Below are 22,605 nucleotides of genomic sequence, written 5' to 3'. Positions count from 1 at the left end.
CATTTTTTAACATAATCTTTTTATGAGTATACAGAATTATTTGGTTATTTTAGACAGACTGAAAAATTTCGCTTAAGACAAAAATATCGGATAAAGAATCTGTCATAAATCTTTCGTTCCAAAAAAGTTTCATATGTAAATGCACTTATAGCGTATCGACTTTATCCAATCAAAATTTTTAAGCACTCGAGATTTGATAGGAGATTTTTTATGTACTGAACACACTTTTTACACTACCACTACACTTACACACTCAAAACTACACTATCTGAAGCGCATTTCTATAACAAAGTTATCGCCTTCAGATACTGAGGGTAAACTGGAAATTTACAGTGTAATTGTCATTGTTGGTGTAGTGATAGTGTAAACAGTGTGTTCAGTATGAATATCTCCAACGGTTCCAGATATTCCAGATTTGTTATATGATCATCTCCATTTAAAAAAAAGTAAATGTCGCTGGGGTATTAGTTCATCATGTAAACTCAACAAACCTTATCACTCACCTCTCATATTAGTTTAGAGAAAATCCGTAGTGTATTTTGCGATTCTGAAAAAAATAAGTCGATGTTTGCATGTGGGACCTTGTTCAAAGCAACTTAATGGATTGACTGAGCGAGAGTCTGTGGAGGATAGTGTAAGTTTTGATTACGGCAATACAGTGAACACCCAGCTATAGGACTACTTTCATCTTTAAACCATTATTCAGCAACTTGAGCATCATATCAAAACGGTTTTGCTGAAACAGTTGTTTGCAGGTAGCTTGATTAGGCTAGGTAAAATCCTGCTAAAATCGCTAAAAGATTTATACTTTTGAAAAAAGTAGACGAACTCATAATAACTGACAATATTTGTGGTATTCCCATTTCATTTCTTCTTCAGATCCAAATTGAAAGAAAACAAAATTGCTCTTGTAAAACTGGTCAACGATAAAACATTCACATTATAACCAAGATCATGATTTTCATGGTCAAGAAAGTATTTCTTCTGGGTGGGAAACTCATGTTACTGATTGTAACTATTCGATTATTATTTTTCACGTAACCCAATGCCACGTGTCTAAAATGTGTGCATATATTTTTCCATTTACAACTGAACATTTTGAATCGTCCCACATGGGTTGACGTAGCGTAGCTAGGGGTGGCGTTTGGTGGGTGTACGCGGACAATTGAATTATATATTCGACACATGGCGTGGGGTGGCGTGGCGTGTTGCTAGAAGGTTTCGACCTTTAATCCCTTCTTTTTTCGAAGGATCCAACAATATATGATACGATAGTAGCCATATTTTGAAGTATATGCAATCAAAAAACGTGTTATAATCACCTCGGAAATTTATTAGTTTAGAAATAAGCGAGGCAATTGGATGTTCATCGCCTCTATATACGCAGAAAACGCAGACGCAATTAATCAGTCAGTGGTGAGCGAAACTCTGAATTTCTTTAGGAAACATTGAATACTTAACATGTATTTATGAAGGCTTTTAATATGCAGTTAGTCGTTTCTTAGGAAAGAGTTTTGAAAACGAATTCCAAGAATTTAAAGACACGGTTTTTGAGTATACGAGAAACACACATTCGGACAAAATAACAGTTCCAGAAGCGCTTCCAGAGAAAAACAAATCTGATTATGTATGTATATAATTGATTATTATTTTTCACTTGTAACTCAATGTAATCCTTAATAAGTAATTAAAATTGATTATTTGGAAGCACTTGTGACGTTATAACATGTTATATAAGTATAGATAGATATAGATAGTAAGATTGTTAAAACAACTAAATTAGTTGTTGGACAATTTTTTATGATTTAATTTGTCAAAGCGCTTCCATTTGGAAAGGCCCACCATATTCGCCATATCGCTCTGTATACCTAGATAGTTCACTAGTTGCTCGCTCCAGGATTCCCAATTTAGGGGTTTACTTAGGATATCCCACCCCTTTCCGTATATTACCCTTAAAAGGTAGTAAGTTTTGTTTTTTTTTTCAAAATTTCAGTAATACTAAAACTGGAAATTCTGTAGTTTTCGTACACTCGCAAAGCACTAACTACGGGTATTTTTTCAATATTTCTGTTACATTATACGTGGGTGAAATTGAAAAAATACCAGTGATTAGTCCTTTGCGAGTGCACGAAATTTATACAATTTCAAGTTTGTATCTTTACTGAAATTTCAGAAAAAAAAATAAAAGCTCAATGGTAGTCACTACCTTTTAAGAGTGATATCTCGGAAAGAGTTTGGATGAGCAAATTTTGTTATAAGGAAGACCATCTTAATTTCATACAAGCGATCACCTTCTGAATTTTCTCGCATGAAACGCCCTACATTTTTGCGATTAAAAATCAAATACAATTGGGACGTCTCGGCCGTTGTCCAGTTTTCGTTTAGATATAATGCAAGTGCAAGCTTTGCTGATACGAGGAAGAGAGTATTCCAAAATTTTAAATTCTCATGCCACTTTCGTATATAGTCGCAAATCAAGACTGCACCTAACGCTGCAGCGCGCTGACTCCTCCAGAGATATAAAAAGTGCCTTATTTTGTTTTTATTTTTTTCCCTCTTCATCAAATTCAGTTTTCATCATTTATTGGATTAAAATATAATGTGTTTTATATATATTTTGGACCGAGTAAAGTGATGATTACTGCTTGAGCATTAACATTTCGGCCCTTAATTTGGCACAAACAGTATATAAAAGGAAATTTCAGTATTTTATCATTACAGTAGAGACTTCTTAATAGTCTCGAAATCAATGGTTCGCGACCAATTTATTAGAGAATAGTGCCCTGAAGCTCCTCTTATCAGATACGGGTATGACACTCGATCAGATGCTTCTCCATAGTCATTGTACGTCCTACATCCAATCAACTTAATTTCAGGAATCGACCTAAATTTGATGTAATGACAGAGATACGGAGAGGTCTCATATTAATCTGCTTCCAATTTCAGATATTGCAGTTTATAATTAGCAATTGTAATAACGTAGAGGAAAACTTTATTAGTCAAGATGAGTTATTGGTCAGATTAGAGATATGATGGTATCAGCAATTGATTTCTAAATTTTTCCTTAAGTAATTTAGGTTTATAAGGCACGTTTAATGCCCACACTACTATAATAATCAGTATATACTGTTCATTTCATGCGTAAAGTTTAACCATTAACAAATTATTAAATATACAAAGTTGTTTCTGTGTTCATTCGTTCTATGATCACGTTTGTTAAATAAATTCATTATAAAAGAGAGGGAGACAAAAGATTGTGAAAAGTAAAAAACCAACATAAAAATAACTAAAGAAAGATACAAATACAATAAAATTTCAATATACAAAAGAAATCTACAATGAATAACAAAATTATAGGTAATAATTAGTATATAAGTTCATAGCAAAATTAAACCAGTATGCAGCATACCCATACACTTTCCAGTAAATATTCCCTCCAATTATTGCGAAATGCGGGAAAAGATGATATCAATTTGATTTCAATTAGCAAGTGATTGTGCATTTTTTTACATTGTGAAATATTAAGCCCTTAACTAATTCTGAACGTGGAGTAGGTAGGTAAAGGTCGTGCTCCGTATTCCTAAGTGGATAGTCTTGCAACGATCTTTATGGAATTGGAGAAACGCGCTGACGAATTTGGCAAACGGATTCAAAGATTAATACGGAATTAAGAGTCAGAATTTTTAGTCCGAGTAAATATCTTACAGCTCTCTTTTGTAGTTTGAAGATTCACTCAAATTGAATCGCACCACATGTACCCCAAAAGGGAATGGCATATCAAAGATGCAACTCAATAAGGGCATAATAAACTGTTAAGGAGGTAGATAAGTTCAGTGCTTTCTAAACTTACCTCAGCGGAAAACAGGAGGATCTTAATTTTTTAGAAATTTGTCACTCCCATTTCAAGGAATTGTCCACAACAATTTTAGAGATTCGATGGTGGTCAGTGGTCAATGGTGGTATTATTAAAGAAACAAAGGAGCAATGTATTTTGATATGTTAAAACTTTGGTTTTAGAAACGTTGAGACAGAGAAGATATAAGATTTAAGGGTGATTAGGTCAATATATATGTTCCTATGAAGTGCCGTGAGATCAGGATTTCTCCAAGAGAAACTAGTATCGTCTCTAAACAGACATATTTTACCACTGATGTCTAGATAGGCGATGTCGTTCATAAACAGAATATTGATAAGAGTATTGATCATTCAGTGTATTCGATGTAGATTAAATTTCCACCAAAAGCATCCTTGGTAACTGATAAGACAAACCGAGCCCCTTGAGACATAATTAATAAAAGATCTAGTCACTTGTTTCAAGTTTGTAACGAAATCGATCAAAAACTAGACTTTTTGATAATAAGAGGTTTCCCGGATTTGGAAAAACATATTTAAATATCCAAGGTGGCTATTCTGAGATGATGTAATTAATATTTGAACGAAAAAGTAATCAAATAGTAACATAACCAATATATGATGAAGTAATATCTCTTTCTGCAATTTATGTTGAGATTAAGATTAAGATCAAATAGAGTAATAGAGCATTTAAGAAACTGGTTTCGGATATTGTGAAAAAATAACATCGAACACGAATCCCAGATAAATAGCAGATCACAAGGTGTTTTACTCATGTCAGTTGTCGTTGAAGCTAAATTAACTCAACAGTATTATTTGAGAAAAAAAAAAGTTGAGTGGATATTATGCGGCAAATCCTACATCCCATGGATGGATTTGTAATTATTTGGTTTGAAAAGTGTCCATGTAAACAAATATGATGCTTATCGTGCGGGACAATCATTCACTGTAACTACACCAGAAATAGTTAATAAAATCTGTGTCCCTATGCCTAGGTATCGACAAAAAGAAGTGATTGAGATAGATAATTTAGTAAATATCATAATCGAATGGGTATACATTATTTTCCTTTGAACATTACATACGGAAAACCTACCCCAATGCAAATGACGCTATTGCTTCATGTTGATCAATAGCTAACTTTTGTCAAGTGATATGTCACAGTAAATAAAGCTTGAATAGGTCTATGTTATTTAACTTGGTGGAGAGCAATTCAGACAAGTTTGGTGATAGCATAGACAAACGCATATTTTGCTGATCTTGCGAATAATATTTCTTGGGTGGTTTAAAAATTGAAAATTCGCTGTATTAAGTGTGTACAATTTTGAGAAATGAGATATTTTTATGAAACCCTCGTAACACTAAATGGTTATTAGTTATTTACTTAACTTATTTTCGAGATGATGTTCAAAGTGATCTGAATTCTCTTATAGCAAATAAACTTGATTCTAAAACTAGTCTTCAGAATGGTACACATAGATGTGTAGAAGTAAATACTCAATTCACGTTTCTCTAATCTCGTTCTGACAACAATCGAACGACACATTCGAACAGTATTGAAAAATTCACAGGATATGATTGAATGAAATCCTTTGAAGTATCTTTTATATTTTTTCCATCAACGTTCCTTCCAATACAATGGGCTTTCTTACAGGGTAGACAAAAAAGTTGCACGAAATCAATTATATTGTTTGAAAGTGTTATCACAACATGATGTATATTTTTCTACTCTTATTTGGTAGCTCTGTACTGTATTAGAAAGTACACAATCTATACAGCATATGTTTTAAATTTGAAGATGCCACGTTGTTTAGTATTTGATTCGCAACCATCATTATTGAACGAAAAATTGGTCGTCGTTTTGTGATAATACTTTTCTTGGAAGGGTGAGACTGTTTTTGCGTTATCAACAGTAAAAAATTGGGTAGTAGAGTGTGAACGAGATTGTACGACTTGCGGAGATCATCATCGCAGTGATCGACTAAATGAGGTGACGAAGACTACAGAAATATCGAGAAAAACCACAAATAGCTATGGAGCCAGGTAAAAATTTGGTTAGTTATTTCCTTTCGATAGATAATTGATGATATGTATCAGAGAATTGTGTAAAAAAGCCTAGTGAACGTCAGATGTGGATCGATGGATGGGATAAACGCACGACAAAAAAAAAAGAAATTCAGTCATTTCCTCCCAGCTGAATATTCCTCTTAAGAGAAACTTGGTCGTATATTTCTGTTGCTCCCGGACTAAAAGCGGTACTGGATGCGCTAAAGGTACGCAAGCTAGTAGACATAGTACGGTACATCACATATTATCCGAAAATTTGGAGAAAGAGAAAGCTGAATGCAAGACGCTGTCGCGTTTGCTCACTATGGAACAAAAACTGCGTCGTGAAGATGTTTCCATCGAGTATTTGGCATTGTTTCATAGAAATTGTTGCAACTTTTCGAAACCTTGGATAAAACGTGGATCCATAACTTCACACCAAAAACAAAAGAACAATCAAAACAATGAACCGAAAAAAGAGAATCGGGTACAAAGAAGGCAAAAACCGTTCCATCTGCAGGCAAGGTCATGTAGTCGGGATTTTGGGATGTGCGTGGGATAATTTTCATTCACTATCTTGGAAAAGGAGTAACTATCAATTTATTATTATTAGGCAAACTTATTGTACTGTTTGAACTAAAAAATTAAGCTAACACGGTCGCATTTGGCTAAGAAAAATTGTGGTTTCATCAAGACAATGCACCAGCTTACACATCCTTTATTGCAATGGCCAAAATTAATGAATTAAAGTTTGAATTGCCACATTTAGCCCCCTCGAGTTATTTTCTGTTCCGAGACTTTAAAAAAATGAACAGAAATTTTTTAACAAAGAAGTGTTGTCGGCATTTAATGTAAATTTGGAGGATCTTGACGATTCTTATTAGGAAAGGCGGTATGGAACTAAAATGAGATTACGTTGAAAATAATGATTATATATTTTTTCAAAACTTTTTGTGTTTTCTTTGTTGGACCAAATCCTTCTGGGACTATCCTCATGAGTTGGGATGTAATATATCCTTTTTACATTTCCACCTAAAGTTTTTTCATAAAATATGGGTGGTTCAAGGGACAAGCTTAGAGAGAGAGAACATATGAATCGTTCTAAAAAAACATGTTTTTTTAGTGCTGATAATAAAACCGGATATTCATAAACACTTAAGATTTTTTAAAAGAAAAAATTTATTTCTCACAAAAAGTGACTCAAATTTTTTTTCACTTATCTTATTTATTTTTTTCTATAAGAATTACAAATTACATAATCTTATCCAAGAGGAAAAAATATTTTTTTGTAGCCTAGTGTTATCCAATAAAATTAAACGATATTCTTTGAAAAACATTTGCCAGATTGTACATTTAACTAGTTTACTGACACGACATACTGCTTTTATACAAAAAGAGGTTGGGAAACACATCTTTGATGATAGAGAAAGCATCCCTTTAATGCGGTTTAAAATCTGATATTTCCGCCGCGTTCCATTTCAAGGGAATATAATACTTTAAGTTATCACGTGAATTAAACGTCAACCTTTTGGCGGGTTTGATAGATGGTTAAATGCGTAGTCACGTTACAAGGATAGAACTCAGGCGTGAGTTTTATATATAAGGTCAGTCCACTATCGTTAGGAATTTGACACAAAAAAATTATATTTATGCAGGAGGAACTTTGTCACTAAGAACTTGAAATTATTAGTTACTGAAGATTGATTCCCACTATATATGAAATATTCTTGACGGATGAAGCTATAGAAACCACTACTGGTTAGAAAACCATCTAAATTATGTCTATCTCAAAAAGTGCAACTTAAACTTAATACAAAACTTGCTGTATTAGTGGTATGACAACAGTTAATTCTTGGCCGCAAAATTTGTATGTTTCCGAGCGTTTTGGGCTATTTTAACTTATAAAACGTAGTAGTTGCATGTCAAAGTACAAAATAAATATTATATATTCAACTTATCACCACACAAATAAAGTGTCTATATAAAAACTATAGGGATATCGTAAAAAAATTTTATTTGCTCAATTTTGAAAACATGCGATAATGTTTCGGCATATTTTTTTTAATGTTTTGTAACAAAAAGAACAATATTTGAAGCGTTTGTTGATTCAAACTTTAGCCCAAATTTGTAATGCATGTGTTTTCCAGTATCATATTTATTTCAAGTTCACTGATATACTTCTCTTCTCGAAAAATAGTGAAAAGACTTTTTCTTCAATACTTGCAGAAAATGTATTACCTGCCCAAACAATAAGTTTTTTAGTTCTATTTTTCTTACAAATATAATAATCAGGAACTAATAATCTTATTTAATTAGATGTTCAATCATATGGAGTTTTAACCAATTTTTGATTAATAATTTAAGGGCTGTTATCATTTATCAGGTGTGTGTATTTTACACAATGTTAATAGTTGTCTTATTCATTCCACTTATTCAAAAAGTTTCGCATTACTTCAAACTGAAGTTTTGCAATTTCGGGTTATGATTAGATCATTCCAACTAATTGGGGAAGGTGAGGTCAAAAAATTGACCAACATTACTTTTTGCCCATAAAAAATATTGTCCCTAATCGAAAACATATCGACTGAAGATCCACAAATTCTGTCATAAATTTCGCTGGAGCTTGTGGCGTGGCGCAGCTTTCAACTACATATTTGTGAATTCGAAAGTCGAGTGTTTTAGGCTGATAGCTCTTTCATTTTGGTTCTCACAAAAAAATTGTGAACTTTCTTAAATTGTAGAAAATCTTATGCCCTATAATATTATATAGTAGAATTAAAATGAAAGGTTAACTCTTAATTTTACTAATAATGCCAAACAATTTGAAAATTGAGAATAAAATTAAATTCATAACATAAAAAATACGAAATTATTTCTAAATAAGTTAATATTTTCCTTTGCAAAGTCAAAATTTAAGTTTTTTAAATTCTTAAGGTAGTTTTCATTTGTGGTTTTTATTAAATACTATTTCAGTAGGACATAATTATAGCAATTTATAATAAATAATATGGATACTGACAGGAGTGACGATTTTAATAATACTCCGCCAGAGATATCGAAAAAAAAACCGGAAAAGTAACTATAAATTTGTTGCCGGAAAAAAGAGTTGTCGAAAACTTTTAAGGCGTCTACACTTTGGTCACAATATTCAATGTTGCGAAGTACTATCAGTATAAAAATAACACTGATATATCCTCGTATCAGAAATTACTTTCATTTTTGAAAAGAAAGTCCTACAATTACGTCCCCAAAAAATCAAACATATTGACATCAGAATAATTACAGAGAATTTTAAACGAAGCTCGAATATCTCCTAATAAAAGAAAATTTATTTAGAAGGAATTTCAAAATAATTTTTTCCTTGAATTAACATCGATTTTTCTAATTAGTGGGTTTTTCAGTAGATAAAAGAATCAAATAATCATTAAAAATATTTCAAATTATGGTTAGGTTATGTTAGATAGATATTTGTACTTTTAACCAATACATTTAAATGAATAGTTAATGGTGCAGTGGATGATAGTGTGTCCTCTTGGACTCAGTAGTCGCGAGTTCAAAACTTTCGAGTGGCAAAAATTTTTTTGTAAAATCTTAATATTTAGATAATTTAGAGGATTTAAATTCAGCGTTACTTGTGGAATTGGATAACACGAAAACAAAAAAGCCAAGAATGGGAGAGTTTTATGAAATATATAAAAAATATTCTGGTCTTCGACCGATTGATTTGCCAGAAAATTTCCAGCACGGAAAATATACTAGACAGGTAGTTGGCATTAACAAATTCGGTAGTATGGCTAAAACAATTGCAATTTTTTTAAAATAAGAAAACCTCCATCTATACACAGGTCACTGCTTCAGACGTTCTTCGACAACAATTTTAGTAAATGCAGGAGGGGACATATTAACCTTAAAGTGCCACCAAAATAAAATATGCTAATAATCAAATATTATTCAACAGTTAAGAGGATACTTAAGTATTATTTTGGTTTTACTAATCTTAAAAATTAAATTAAATTCCATTACTTTTATTCTTTCAATTTGTGCAGTTGTCGAAAAGTATAGTGTGTATGTATAATATGTATAACATGTATGAAAAGTACTTTCCTGACTCGTGTGTTTGCGACACTCGTCGTTCGGGCTCGTTCCACAAATTCCACACTCGTGAGAAAAGTTGAACTTTTTCCACTTGTTGCATAATATACTATTAATTTACAGATTGGATTCATTAACCAAATGACTCAATCACGAGCTCAAAATTCCTTATTTCTGACAGTACCTAGCGTACTTGGTCTTTTGTTATCTCTTCTTCCACTGATTGTATTACAGCGGAATAAATTAGAGAATTTAGGAAAATGATTATGTGTCCGTATGGTTTCGATTAGAGACGAAACAGATTATGTACTGAATATTCTTTTGTATTATATTTGTCATCTTGAGTAGGCGGAAAGTACAATTCATTAATAAACTCGTTATTATTGAAATAATATAAGTTTCATTGTAATTTTTAGTTGTATCCGTATCCTTAATTTTGATATCATTAATATACTTTCTTTTGGAACTCAATTATTTGTCAAATGAATACCTTTGTCATTGATTAGCATGGATTATTTAGAACAGTGCGAACGAATCGAGATAAAACTTTCAAATAAGAAATATTACAATATGTATACCACATACCTAACTCCCTAAAGTTTCTTCAACCATGTTTTCCTCTGAGATTACGAAAGTTTTCGAACCCACGATGCCGGATTACAAGTTAAATTAGAAAATATGGTGATTGGGAACAACGCTTCAATTGATATCCATTAAGAACAAAGACGAATGTTGTAGGGAGAAATCGAAAGGTTGCTGTCGATATGGAGTCCTACTTGTACTTTCTATTAACGTTTTTCATAGTGAATAATTTAAAGGAAAACTTAAATTTTCTTATGTCAAACCTTTTGAATGGATTTAAATCGTGGAAAAGTCTAGTCTACGCTATACACAATTCTGATTAATTTACACATTTTCTTTTGTTTTGGACGTAAAATAAACGTTTTTATTTATCATATTCTTTGTTTTTTACACTGCTTAACTCTAATTTAGTCCTTATCTTACAGGTTATCTACCATTCCTGCATGTCACTACTTTATTCTTTCATCTATTCACTTTTTGTGTCTTCGGGTTTCCGTATTTTCTTCTATCTTGGTTGTATCACGATCATTACTATTTATTTCTTTCTTTTTAGTTTCTCATTTTGTTCCACATAACTCTAACTCCAATTCTAACTCTAAACAGGCATATTGCCGAATATATGGAACCTAAGAATAGCAATCCTCTCTCCTTTATATTATCGAATCTACTTCTGGAAGTCCTGATTTGATCTCCCATTAAAATAATCAGTATTAACGAATTCTCATTTTTCGTATGGAGATGAATTTAGAGGACAAAACGCATGGTAATCGGGAATACTGAGAAGGATGCAGATGATCATCAATACATCACGTTAAGAAGAGGCAAACAAAATAATCAGAATTTTGTATATCTAAGGGTATTGATAAAAAATTGGCCAGAATAGCCAAAGGATCAGAAAAGTTTGCAAGCATTGAGTAGCCCTAAGAAAAAGGAATAATGAAAAATTAGAATTTTTAAAGAACTTAGAATATATATATATTAATTACACAGTTGAATGTCTGAGACAAAAATGAGAGACTGTAGTGATGTGAATCAACAATATTTAAACCTATCGGTGGATTATACCTCTCTCCTTACAATTGCGAGCATTTGAGATACCGATATCGACCAAAAGGCGTCACATTCTCCGAAGGAGATGTAGTTCAATATTCGTTCAGACATTAGCTAGGCAAACAGGTGTTTATTAGTTCAAAGAACGGCATCTCAGGTGTTTTGAATTATTGATCTTCGAAATTTGCAGTGTCCTATCAATTTATTTCTCATTCTATAATGTCGTAACTTCAAAACACCACATCCGATCTTATTTTTTGATATCTTCTGAAAGGACTGCATAGAGCATCTTCTCAATAAATTCAGTTTTCGAGCTTGCAACTATACAAAAGAATGAGTTAATATAATTATACAATTCGAACTTATTTCAAGCTAATTTTAAAACAATAGTAAAACAAAGTTTGCTGCATTCGATATAAGTATCGGGTATGAAAAAACAGGCACTACTAACAATGTCCCTTATTCCGAAAGAACACAGGTGTGTCTTTCAGGAGCAAATTGGATCTGAAGCTCTCCTACTTTTTGTTCAAATGTTATTTATATGTATGTACACATATGTGACTGCCAGTATCGAAAGGGTTATAATAAACTCAATATTTAGGAGCGTCAATTTTGGAATATGATTCTTAGATGATAATTAGTTTTGAAATTTACGTAAATTACTATTTTTATCCAATTAAGGAACAAATTGTGCAAGTTCAAACTGAAAGTTAATTCACAAAACGAGAAATGAATTCAGTAGAATCGATTTTAGGACAAAACATGAGATTTTCTGCAAAAGAATAAAAATTCAGTCCAATTTCAAACTTTTCAATGAATACATTTTTAATACATTAGAACAGTAACTCCAATAAGTTGATTGGACATTGGCACATCTAACTAAAACTTGATTAAAATTAGCGATTTCCATATTTACTGCTATACAGAAATTAAATAAAGGGATGCATAAATACTGGTAAAGCTCAGTCGTTGGTTGCGGAAGTACTTAAATTGTGTTCAAGTTGTAGTAACATTTACTATGAAAAAAGTGTTACCAATATCAATGAGAACTGTTTTTCAAATAAGAACAAGATTTGAGTCAGTATATAGCTTTAATGTTGAAGATGAAAATTCGGTCTATCATAAGCATAATGAGAGTACAGGAGATCTTTCAAGGCTCCATCAAACAGGCAAAGATCGTAAATTTCATATATTTAAAGATCACTTGACATGATGCAATACAAAGTGCAAGAAATTGCATGCAATGTCTTGTAAAATCACAATATTGCATGACGAATATTGCATGAGTTACATGAAGAAAAATCAAGATGTAAAAATATCATATTTTGTGAACATGTGTCAGCATTTATTTTAATATAAAAAAATTCGCTTGTGAAATTAATTCTGTGCATTCAATTTTATAAAAATATTGTAATTTTGAGTTAAATAAATTTTTAAAAACATATTTTCGGACATCGAAAATATAACTCACATCGCTTGACTGAGAATGCTTGATATGATGCAATACAACGTGCAATGCAATACAAGACGCAATATTTTTTTGATGAAAAGCATACACAGATAAATTTCAGATGATTGTTTCATGGAAGATCGCGTACGTGCAACATTATCGGTTTTGTGCCATTTTTATTGTATCCAAGTAGCAATTGTATGAAAAAATCTAGTTAATTTTGGGTTAACATCTAATCAAATGTCAATCTCATATCAGCTGACTTCCATGACACTAATCATTTTGACCTCGTGAATAAATAAAAGCAAAAACGGAATCGAATTAAGGTTAAATTTACCAAGAGATGGTAATGATGAGTTTTATTAAAATCAGGTGATCTGAGAGTGACATTTGATTGGTTGTTAAGACAAAAGTAACTAGATTTTTCCTTGGAATTGTTACTTGCATACAATAAAAATGGCGCAAAACGGATAATGTTAAAGTACGCGATCTTCCATGAAACAATCATCTGAACTTCATCTGCGTATGCTTTTGATCAAGAAATATTGCGTCTTGCATTGCATTGCACGTTGTAAAGCTCTTGCTTTTGTCGAGATATTAGTTTGGAGTTATATCTGAAATAGGTTATATATACAACTCGAGCTCTTACAAATCTTCCCCGAAATATGTGTTATATCTTATGATTAATGAGTGCAACTTGCAGAGAGTTCATCTCTTGCTGAACTTGGCTTTCAAATTTTCCATAAAACTAAGAAAGTATTATATGTATCCGTTTTAACCTGACAGTTACAAGTGGAGTGTGTTAAAGGTTGGTTTAATAAACATATAATAACTTGAAAACGAATCCTTCATTCAGTAGATTTCAATAAATTCAGTTTTTCCTCGTGTCAGTACTTTCAACCGTGGATATATAATATACCTCCGTATACAGAAGAAGATGTGTATGAAGACTACCCATTTCTTCATATAAGTTTTGAAAAAAATGTGCTTGTGTGTGTGTGATTTCGAAACCAATGCTTCTCCGTGAAGGCTACGAAGCAAACGTATTTCATGGGTTTTTCCAAATGAATTCCAAATAAAACATTTCACTTACGGTAACACAAATAAAATTAAAGTACTTTTCGAAACTTTGCAAGCAACGCCTCCGTGTCAGTTCTCTATGCGTTCAAATTCTATTGTTCTAGAAGCGGCCGCACTATTATTACCTCTGTTGATAATTAAATAATTTGTTTGCGATGTTGCAAGTTGTTTAGTTAGCAAATTTTTCCTTCATACCAAGTATCATGAATTTTAATGCAGATTAAAATAAATACATTGTTCATTTCAATTTATATAGGCATCGTTTCGTATCGAATACTTAATATTAGTTATCTACAACAAAACCGAGGAATAAAATGTAAGAAAACTGCAAGACGTGAATATTAATACTTTGAAAAATTCCCTGAACCTTTTAAAAGAATTATTTAACACAGCAAACAGATGCTAACCGTAATAAATCTTGAGTCGTTCTCCAGACATTATTAATAATAAAAACAGGCATTTTTCACAGAGTCCAATAATGTTTGAGATATTTCAGAAACTATTAATTAGGGTATAAACCACGAAGATACTACTGAACGCAATGGTTGAAATACGTGAAATATTGAGCAAATATGAATCAATACAGAGTAAGAAATGAAAATAATTTAGCAGAGCATTAAAGTCCAGTTTCACATTATGTATTTAAAACTATGAATTTATTGTTAGTTAAATCAAAAGCTGGTATTTCACAGAGGGTATGTATTCGTTACGATCTGGTTATCAAGAAGTTAACTCAAGAAAATAATCAATTAAGAATACCCATTAGAACCTCAATATATTCTGGAAAACTATTCTGATAAGTTTGAGTGAGTTTTATTCGCAGGGAGAGTAGTTTTTAGATGACACTGAACAGTACATTGTACTTTATTTATTAATAATTACAAAAATTCATATGATGGCCGTTAAAAATCGTTCACATGGATATGCTCAAATCGAATTAACCACTGAAATTGTTTGTAATGGATTACATATACTTTTAGGCAGCTCCATGATGTTAACACCCCATGAGTGGAATTTCCATTAACCAACTACACCATTTGAAAGGTCACAAATTGGTGGTAATAGGTCAGTTGGTCTCATTAATTTGTCAGCGCTAGAATATTTTTTATAAAGGGTTAAAGTTTTTCAAGGTCATTGAGAAATTTTAGCACCTCGTTCGCGAAAAAATCGAGAAGCATTCGCTGATAATCAGTGTTTATATAAATATTTGGTCAGTTTAATTTAACATTAAAAAAAATTAGATAAGTTATCATTGTCGTAATGCGCATATAATACTTGGGCCGATTAATTGTATCAGGGATGGAAGAGCTTACGCACAGCTGTTTACTATGAACTAGAGGGAGTGATACAATTTCTTTTCGAGGAAATAAACTTAAAACTTCACTATTGTAAAGTGGAGGAATAAATAGAATATTTTTATAGTACGTGAAAGTCCAAGTACATGTATATGATTTGGGAGATGATGATTAAGTAACTTTTTTTATATAAACATTAATTTTTTAAAGTAGAGATATTTTATATAATATAAATGTAAATGTATACCGACTATATAACCATCATGTATAAATATGTTGTATTAGAATTAAAAATTTAAAAAGTCAATTAATGACCTGCAAATTGTCAGATTTCGAAAAATATACCAAATTTTTATTCAATAATGATAAATATGGGTAATTGTATCACCTTTTGATAGTTATCAATTCTTTTTCCACAAAATAATTAATACAAATTGAATATTAACATTTTTTTCTCAATAGTGCACTAGTGCGGGAAAGTAAAATTGTGCAAATTTTGACCTTATTAGATAGTTTTTTACTTCGGAGGTTATAACTATTGTTACTACAGGTAAATAAATATTTACGAAATAGTCCATCAAATAAAATTTAAACCTTTTCTATTTTTTATATAACCTTGTACATTCTTCAAAGGAGTTTCACAAAACAACTATCAAACCACCCGGGTTTGATATCAGTTGCTATGACAACCCAGGCATGTAATTGTGTAAAACGTGAAAGTTGTTCAAAACGTCTTGGAAATGACCGAATAAGTACAATCTTCTTCCAAATTAAACCCATTAAACCAAATAACTCCACTGGACCGGCAATTCTTACTAGTCTACAGAATGCAACAAATTGTGTTTTCAATATTAATATTTATAATAATTAAGTATTAAATTAAATTAAATAGTAGTTTTTAGTTAAAGTTTTGTATATTAATATGTTTGTTGGAATAAAATAATTTTAGAAAAATGGGTTGGTATACTTTTTTGTATATACGGTCGTAGAAAAAATAATGTTCCTAACTCATGCGTAAAGTGTCTTTCCCGCTTGCCCGAACGACGCGGAGCGGAGTTCGGGACAACTGCAGTCGCGTACGGGAAAGTATCACTTTCCGCACTTGTTAGGAAAATAACTAATTTCATGCTGTATTGTACTTGTTTTCCGAAAATTCAATATGTCTACCTTTATTTACAATGTTGTTACCTTAGTGACTTCTGTCACGAAAAATCAATAGATGAAATGAAAATTTAGTAATTTTTGTAAGGTTAGATTAGGTTAGGTTAGGTTTTTGATAAAAATGATGCATCTGCATACTTTTTTCTCAGAAACTTTTCTGTGAATGCGTCAATCATCATTACATTTCACACACAGATAGATCTTGATGAGGTCTATAGAAAAAAGTCCATGGTTCGATATCTGTTAGCCTTCCTGAGATAATAGCCACTTCCTGTATCTTCGGAAGTAAATGTTTCCGCATAAAATAGATATGAATGATAAATCGATGATCGTCAGGGGGTGGCTTATCATACTCTCATCATATTACCTAAGACTTCCCGATTGTATGCATTTAATTTTTTAATCCTTTATCTGAATTATTAATTCAAACATTTCCAAAAATTAGATATACGAGTAAATGTGAACAATAAATCTTCAATTTTTCTTCTGAATTAATTTCTTAAACACGGACGTATTTAGATACATGAGGCTCTATCAAAATTACGATGTCTAGTTATTAAATAACGAGACGGCGCGCCTAGAAGGCGCCCCAGACGGGTGGGGTAAAAAACGAGTACTGTATTGGGTATCTAGATATCTTGTGTGTTTTTTCTCGTGCCGAAAACCATGTGTGACGAAAAACTGGAGCAACATATCAATCGCAAATATAAATTGAAAATGACTTCGACTGAGTGCTATAAATTGTTGCAAGAGGCCTATGGGGACAATTCTCTATCTCGTGTGCCTGTTTTCGAGTGGTGTAAGCGCTTTAGTGAGAGAGAGCATTGAAGATGACCAGCGCCCAGGTCACCCTGTGACTGTTTCAACTTCGGAAATAATGACCAAATTGTCCCTGCAGATCGTCGAATGAGCATCCGGATGATTGCCGAGGCTGTAAATGCCGATAAAGAAACGGTTAGAAAAATTTTACTCGAGGAATTACACATGACAAAAGTCTGTGCGAAGTTAGTGCCAAAAAGTCTGACTTCTGACCAAAAGCTCTTGCGTCAATGGGTCTGCTCAGATTTCCTTGAGAGGTTAGAAAAAGATCTTCTTTAAAAGGGACCCGATTTGAGTCGGTAAAGCAAAAAACGGCAGAGTTCCTAAAGGCCCTCACCAAAGAAGAATTCCATCACTGCTTCGATCAATGGAAAAAACGTATGAAAAGGTGTGTAGCTAGAGGAGGGAAGTATATTCAAGGGGAGCATTCGAATGTAGAATAATTTTTAAAATAAAACCCTTTTTCGTAACCGGTCTCGTTATTCAACTCTACGTCGTTAAATGTTAACCAAAAAAAAAAATAAGAATAAGAACGCACTATATTCGCGGAAGAAACGGATTCTTATTTTGGGGACTCTCCATTTTATAAAAGATCCCTTAGCTGACTGCTCTACCCGTGCATTTTGTTTTTTCGAGGAATATGAAATACATAAACATCATATAGTAATTGTTTAATATTAATCGTTACATTTGTAGATGTATTTTTTGATTTCGGTCAGTATGTCTAATGTGTTTAACGAATACTCTTATGAAATTTATTGGATAGCGCGTCAAATAATGTTATAGTTACTAGGACGTTTTATAATTGAATCATTTCAAATTATTATTCCTTTTTTCTGATTAATCTTTCGTAGGTCCGTGATTATTACACGAAAAACAGTGAACGTAACCCGGATTACTTTTCTCCGAACATTTAGATTATCGGGTTAATCCGATTATAGTATATAATAATACATTCTGAACATAAACTTACCACAGGAAGATACCTCATCATCACCAAAATCAGAAAAGGAATCTGCATTAGTATCATCGTAAGGATACCATTTACTAGAATTTACTGCGCTTAGAATATAGCTTTTCAATTTTCTACGACTATTGAATTTTTTCAATTCCTCTACAGTCTCTGATAGGTGAATTTTCAATCCCTTATCGCGATCCTGAAACACGCACAAAATAGAACGTGTAAAAAATATTTTCCTATTTTCACAGTAAATGTGTGTGGCGGTAATCTGATCGAACTCACTTGATGTGCGGTTTCAAAGGTTGCACTTGTGGTTATTTTTTGAGGAGTATGTTTGTTAGTGATGTTGATAAAATTGTGATATTACAATGGATGCTGTAACCAATCATACGGTACATAATCTATTCGAACGTTTCTCTAGTGGAAATTAGCCTCGTCTCAACCAGACTGTCACTAAAAAAACCGATGAAATTTTGAAACTCATTGAAATAGATCAGAATCCAAGATATTAATATATCGCTGATGCATTGGGAGTGAACTAAAAAACTGTGTGGAATCATTTGAACCTTTCCTCGGTGGAAATTTGCCTCGTCTATCAACCAGACTGTCACTAGAAAAACCGATGAAATTTTGCAGCTCATCGAGATCGGTATCCAAGATATCAAAATTTCGCTGATGCATTGGGAGTCAACCAAAAAATAATGTGGAATTATTTGAAAAAGATTGATTATACAAAAAACTGTGGAGATGCCGTAAAAATTGTAATGAAAGTCAGTATATTGTCAATTACATTAATAATTAGCAATAAAAAAATTGTTAAACATGACAACGTTAAACGCGATGTGTTTTACCACGAGGACGCTAGTCCACACACTTTGATAACTCGACAAAAATTGACTGAACCATGTCGCCTTTTTTTCGACTAAACCAAGAACGTTCTACACAATTATGAACTGCCCAAAAATGGCAAGAAATCATAATAGCAATAATTACTTATATGTACTTGAATAGTTTACTAAAGAGAAAATGGTGATATATCAATCCTTCGAAAAAATACGGTTTTGCAGAATTCTCTGTCCCTATTATGATGTCAAATTATGTGTTGTGGTCTGCAAGCAGGGAGGAAATGCCACAAATTGAGTTTGGCTGTCGAAGATTTCCAATTTCACGTGAATAACAGGCATTGGGATTGGGAATAACTCCATATCGCGATGAGAGGCTGCAGAATCTGGCATGACACACAATTCTAGCAATGTTTAATTCAAGAATTTGGGTAAAAGAGTTTAGATGTAAAAGTGTCAAAAATAGCTAGTGAATAATTATTTATTATTATAAGATAGAATAATGTATGCATTTGTGCAAAAATACATTTTCGCGTGTTTTGATTAATTATGACTACAGAGGGCTTTTTGTTCAAAACAGAATATTAAGAACAACAAATACATCCATTTTAAGTGAGTATTTCAAATTTGAAAAGAATTTAAGATGTTTTAAATATATTAAAAATTGAATAAAAAATGTGTCGCGACATTGGGAATCCACTCAGAAACAACCAATGAACCAGAGTGAGGCCAAGAATGCAATAATTCGATCAAATTACCTATTATTTGATGAATTGAATACTCACCCGCAACCACTTGTGATTTAATACTTCTTGTATTGTTACTCTTTGTTTGGGATCTACAGCGAGCATTTGTTGAACTAAATTTTTTGCGCTATCACTTATCAATTGCCAATTTGGAGATACATCCAGCTGTAACAAAAGAAATATTAGAGAGAAGTTATTGAGCTCTGATTAAATTATTGCACATAAATTCGGTTAAAAATGAAATTTACAAACAAATAAAAATTATGTTTGGTTCTATTTTTATAGCATATTGGTAATATTTAATCATGTGATAATCATGAAAATTTTATTATTTGGAAAAAACAAAGAAGTTAGCTGCTCTATAACCAGGCCAAAGCTCAAAAGACATCTTGCTTCAGATGGTGCAATAAAACATGCTAAAAATTAGTTGAAGGTAATAGTATTTCAAGATAAGGGAAATCCAGCATGTTGTATGAAGTACGTCGAACCAAATGACCGCTTAGGGGCATTAGAGCAACGTATGACAATCAACTCTGATACACAACAAACGCAAGCTCTCACAACATTGAAAAACAAGTCATAGTTTCGAGTCGCTGGACCATATATCATACAGAGATAGTTTTGCAACCAAAAACTTCTATTTGTTCGTTCGCATCAAAAGCAAAATGTTTGGTTATCAATTTTCCAAAAGGTTAGATTCAAAACGCACATTTCAGAGTAATCTGAATCGTTAAACCATGTCCATACAAGCCATCCGAATAGAAATGTAGATAAAGTTCTAACAACAACTCAAACCGCCCATGCCTTACGATTAACCTCGAATATCCGTTGCTATTACAAATTATCTCCAGTTTTCCTGTAATTCAGTGGACTTAGCAAATAGCTACACAATTCCTATCTATCTGCATCCGTAGAGCTGTTTGGCAAGAAATGATAATAGATACTACATACTGCTCACGATACAACTACACTTTCTGACGCGAGTCTGAAACAGTAAACATTTTCTATGAAGATGTGCAGATTTGAGGGCTGGTGGCGTGAACAGTGTCTTTAGTTTAAGTATCACCAACAGTTATAGAAACTCCAAGGAATATAAAAATAATTAATGCCATAGTATTATATATAAGGTTTTAGTAATCAATCCACCATACACCCCTAAAAGGTGTACATTATACCTACACAAGAGAGAAGATTGACTAAATATGTCCTAAATATGGTAGATATTTCTCCTAGTAAGCTTGTTTAGAAATAATGATCACGATCTTTGTGTGAAACAATCAGTATACATAAACTAGATCCATTGATAAAAATATCATGTAGCGTATTATGTGAAAACTACATTGACAAGAATGAATCTTGTTGGATACATAATTAATTTTTTTCCTGGGGACGAATTTTAAATTGGATACCAAAATAACTTTACGAGCGTAATTAAATGTTTTTGGGAGTTGTCACAACAATACGATGAATACATGAAAACGAGTCACGAGCGGCGAACAGTTAAATTACTTCGTCTGACAAAAGAGGAAAATTAATATGTCCCTACAAATAGGCAATGGCAAATGACAGCTCGTTGATATATAGAACCTATGTTTTAATTTCGATGTCTATAAGATGCAGTTGATTTATAATCAATTGTTTTCATATTATTATTTATTAACTCGTATTTCGAGCAAAGCACAATGGAGAGAGAGAAATGCTTTATTTTCAGAAAATTGTTACAATTTGTAGACAAAAGCTTGTAAAAACTAAAAAACAAACATAAAAATAACTAAGATACAAATACAATAAAATATACAGAAGAAAACCACAATGAGTAACAAAATTATAGGTAATAATTAGTATATAAGTCCAAAGCAAAATTAAACCAGTATGCAGCATAGTCATTTACAGAGTAGAAGTCACTTTCCAGTAAATATGTCCTCAAATTATTGCTACATTTGAGAAAAGATTATATCGAATTGATTTCAGTTGGCAAGTGCTTGTGCATTTTTTGCATTGTAAAATATTGAGCCCTTAACTAATTCTGAACGTGGAGTAGGTAGGTAAAGGTCGTGCTCCGTATTCATAAGTGGATAGCCGTGCAACGACCTTTCTGAAATTGGAGAAACGTGTTTACGAGTTAGACAAACGGATTCAAAGACGAATAAGGAAGTGTCAGAATTTTTAATTTTTTAAAAAAGTCCCTACATTGACCCCTACTGTTTAGTCCGACTAAATATCTAATATCTCTTTTTTGTAGTTTGAAGATTCGCTCAAATAGAGTCGCACTACACGTACCCCAGAAGGAAAGGGAGCTGGATAAGTTCCGTTCTTTGGAAACTGATCTCAACGCAAAACAGGAGGAAATCAATTTCCATTCCAAGGAATTGTGTAAGTTAATATTAGCATCAAGGAAATATGAAATCGGATCATGAGAAGGAGTTATAGAATTCGAATAGTTTCTTTATACTACAGAGAATTCCAAAAAGAACTAGCTGATTTTGTAGATTTATGTTTCAAAAACTAATGATCAGGGGTAAGAGCTCACTTCTATATTGAAGGGTTACTAATTATGTTGTTTGAATATCATTGACAAGTGTTTAATATGAAGTTAATTAGATGCACTACATATGTCTTTATTGGTTCC

General features: G+C 32.3%; 1 protein-coding gene across 4 annotated transcripts in view; it reads right to left on the bottom strand.

Annotated features, from left to right (window-relative positions):
• Positions 1 to 22,605, bottom strand: part of LOC130443766 (peripheral plasma membrane protein CASK) — a 389,418-nt gene that overhangs the window by 298,961 nt on the left and 67,852 nt on the right. For all 4 annotated transcript variants that reach the window (XM_056778569.1, XM_056778571.1, XM_056778570.1 and 1 more), the window contains exons 7-8: positions 20,016 to 20,141; positions 18,401 to 18,584 (exon numbers count right to left, since the gene is read on the bottom strand). In XM_056778569.1, the coding sequence (XP_056634547.1) occupies positions 18,401 to 18,584; positions 20,016 to 20,141 (310 nt within the window). The remainder of the gene's footprint in view (positions 1 to 18,400; positions 18,585 to 20,015; positions 20,142 to 22,605) is intronic.

The sequence above is a fragment of the Diorhabda sublineata genome, chromosome 5 (assembly GCF_026230105.1).
Source record: "Diorhabda sublineata isolate icDioSubl1.1 chromosome 5, icDioSubl1.1, whole genome shotgun sequence".
Taxonomy (NCBI): Eukaryota; Metazoa; Arthropoda; class Insecta; order Coleoptera; family Chrysomelidae; genus Diorhabda; species Diorhabda sublineata.
Note: the sequence above shows the minus strand (reverse complement) of the source record. Positions and strands in the feature narration are given on the sequence as shown.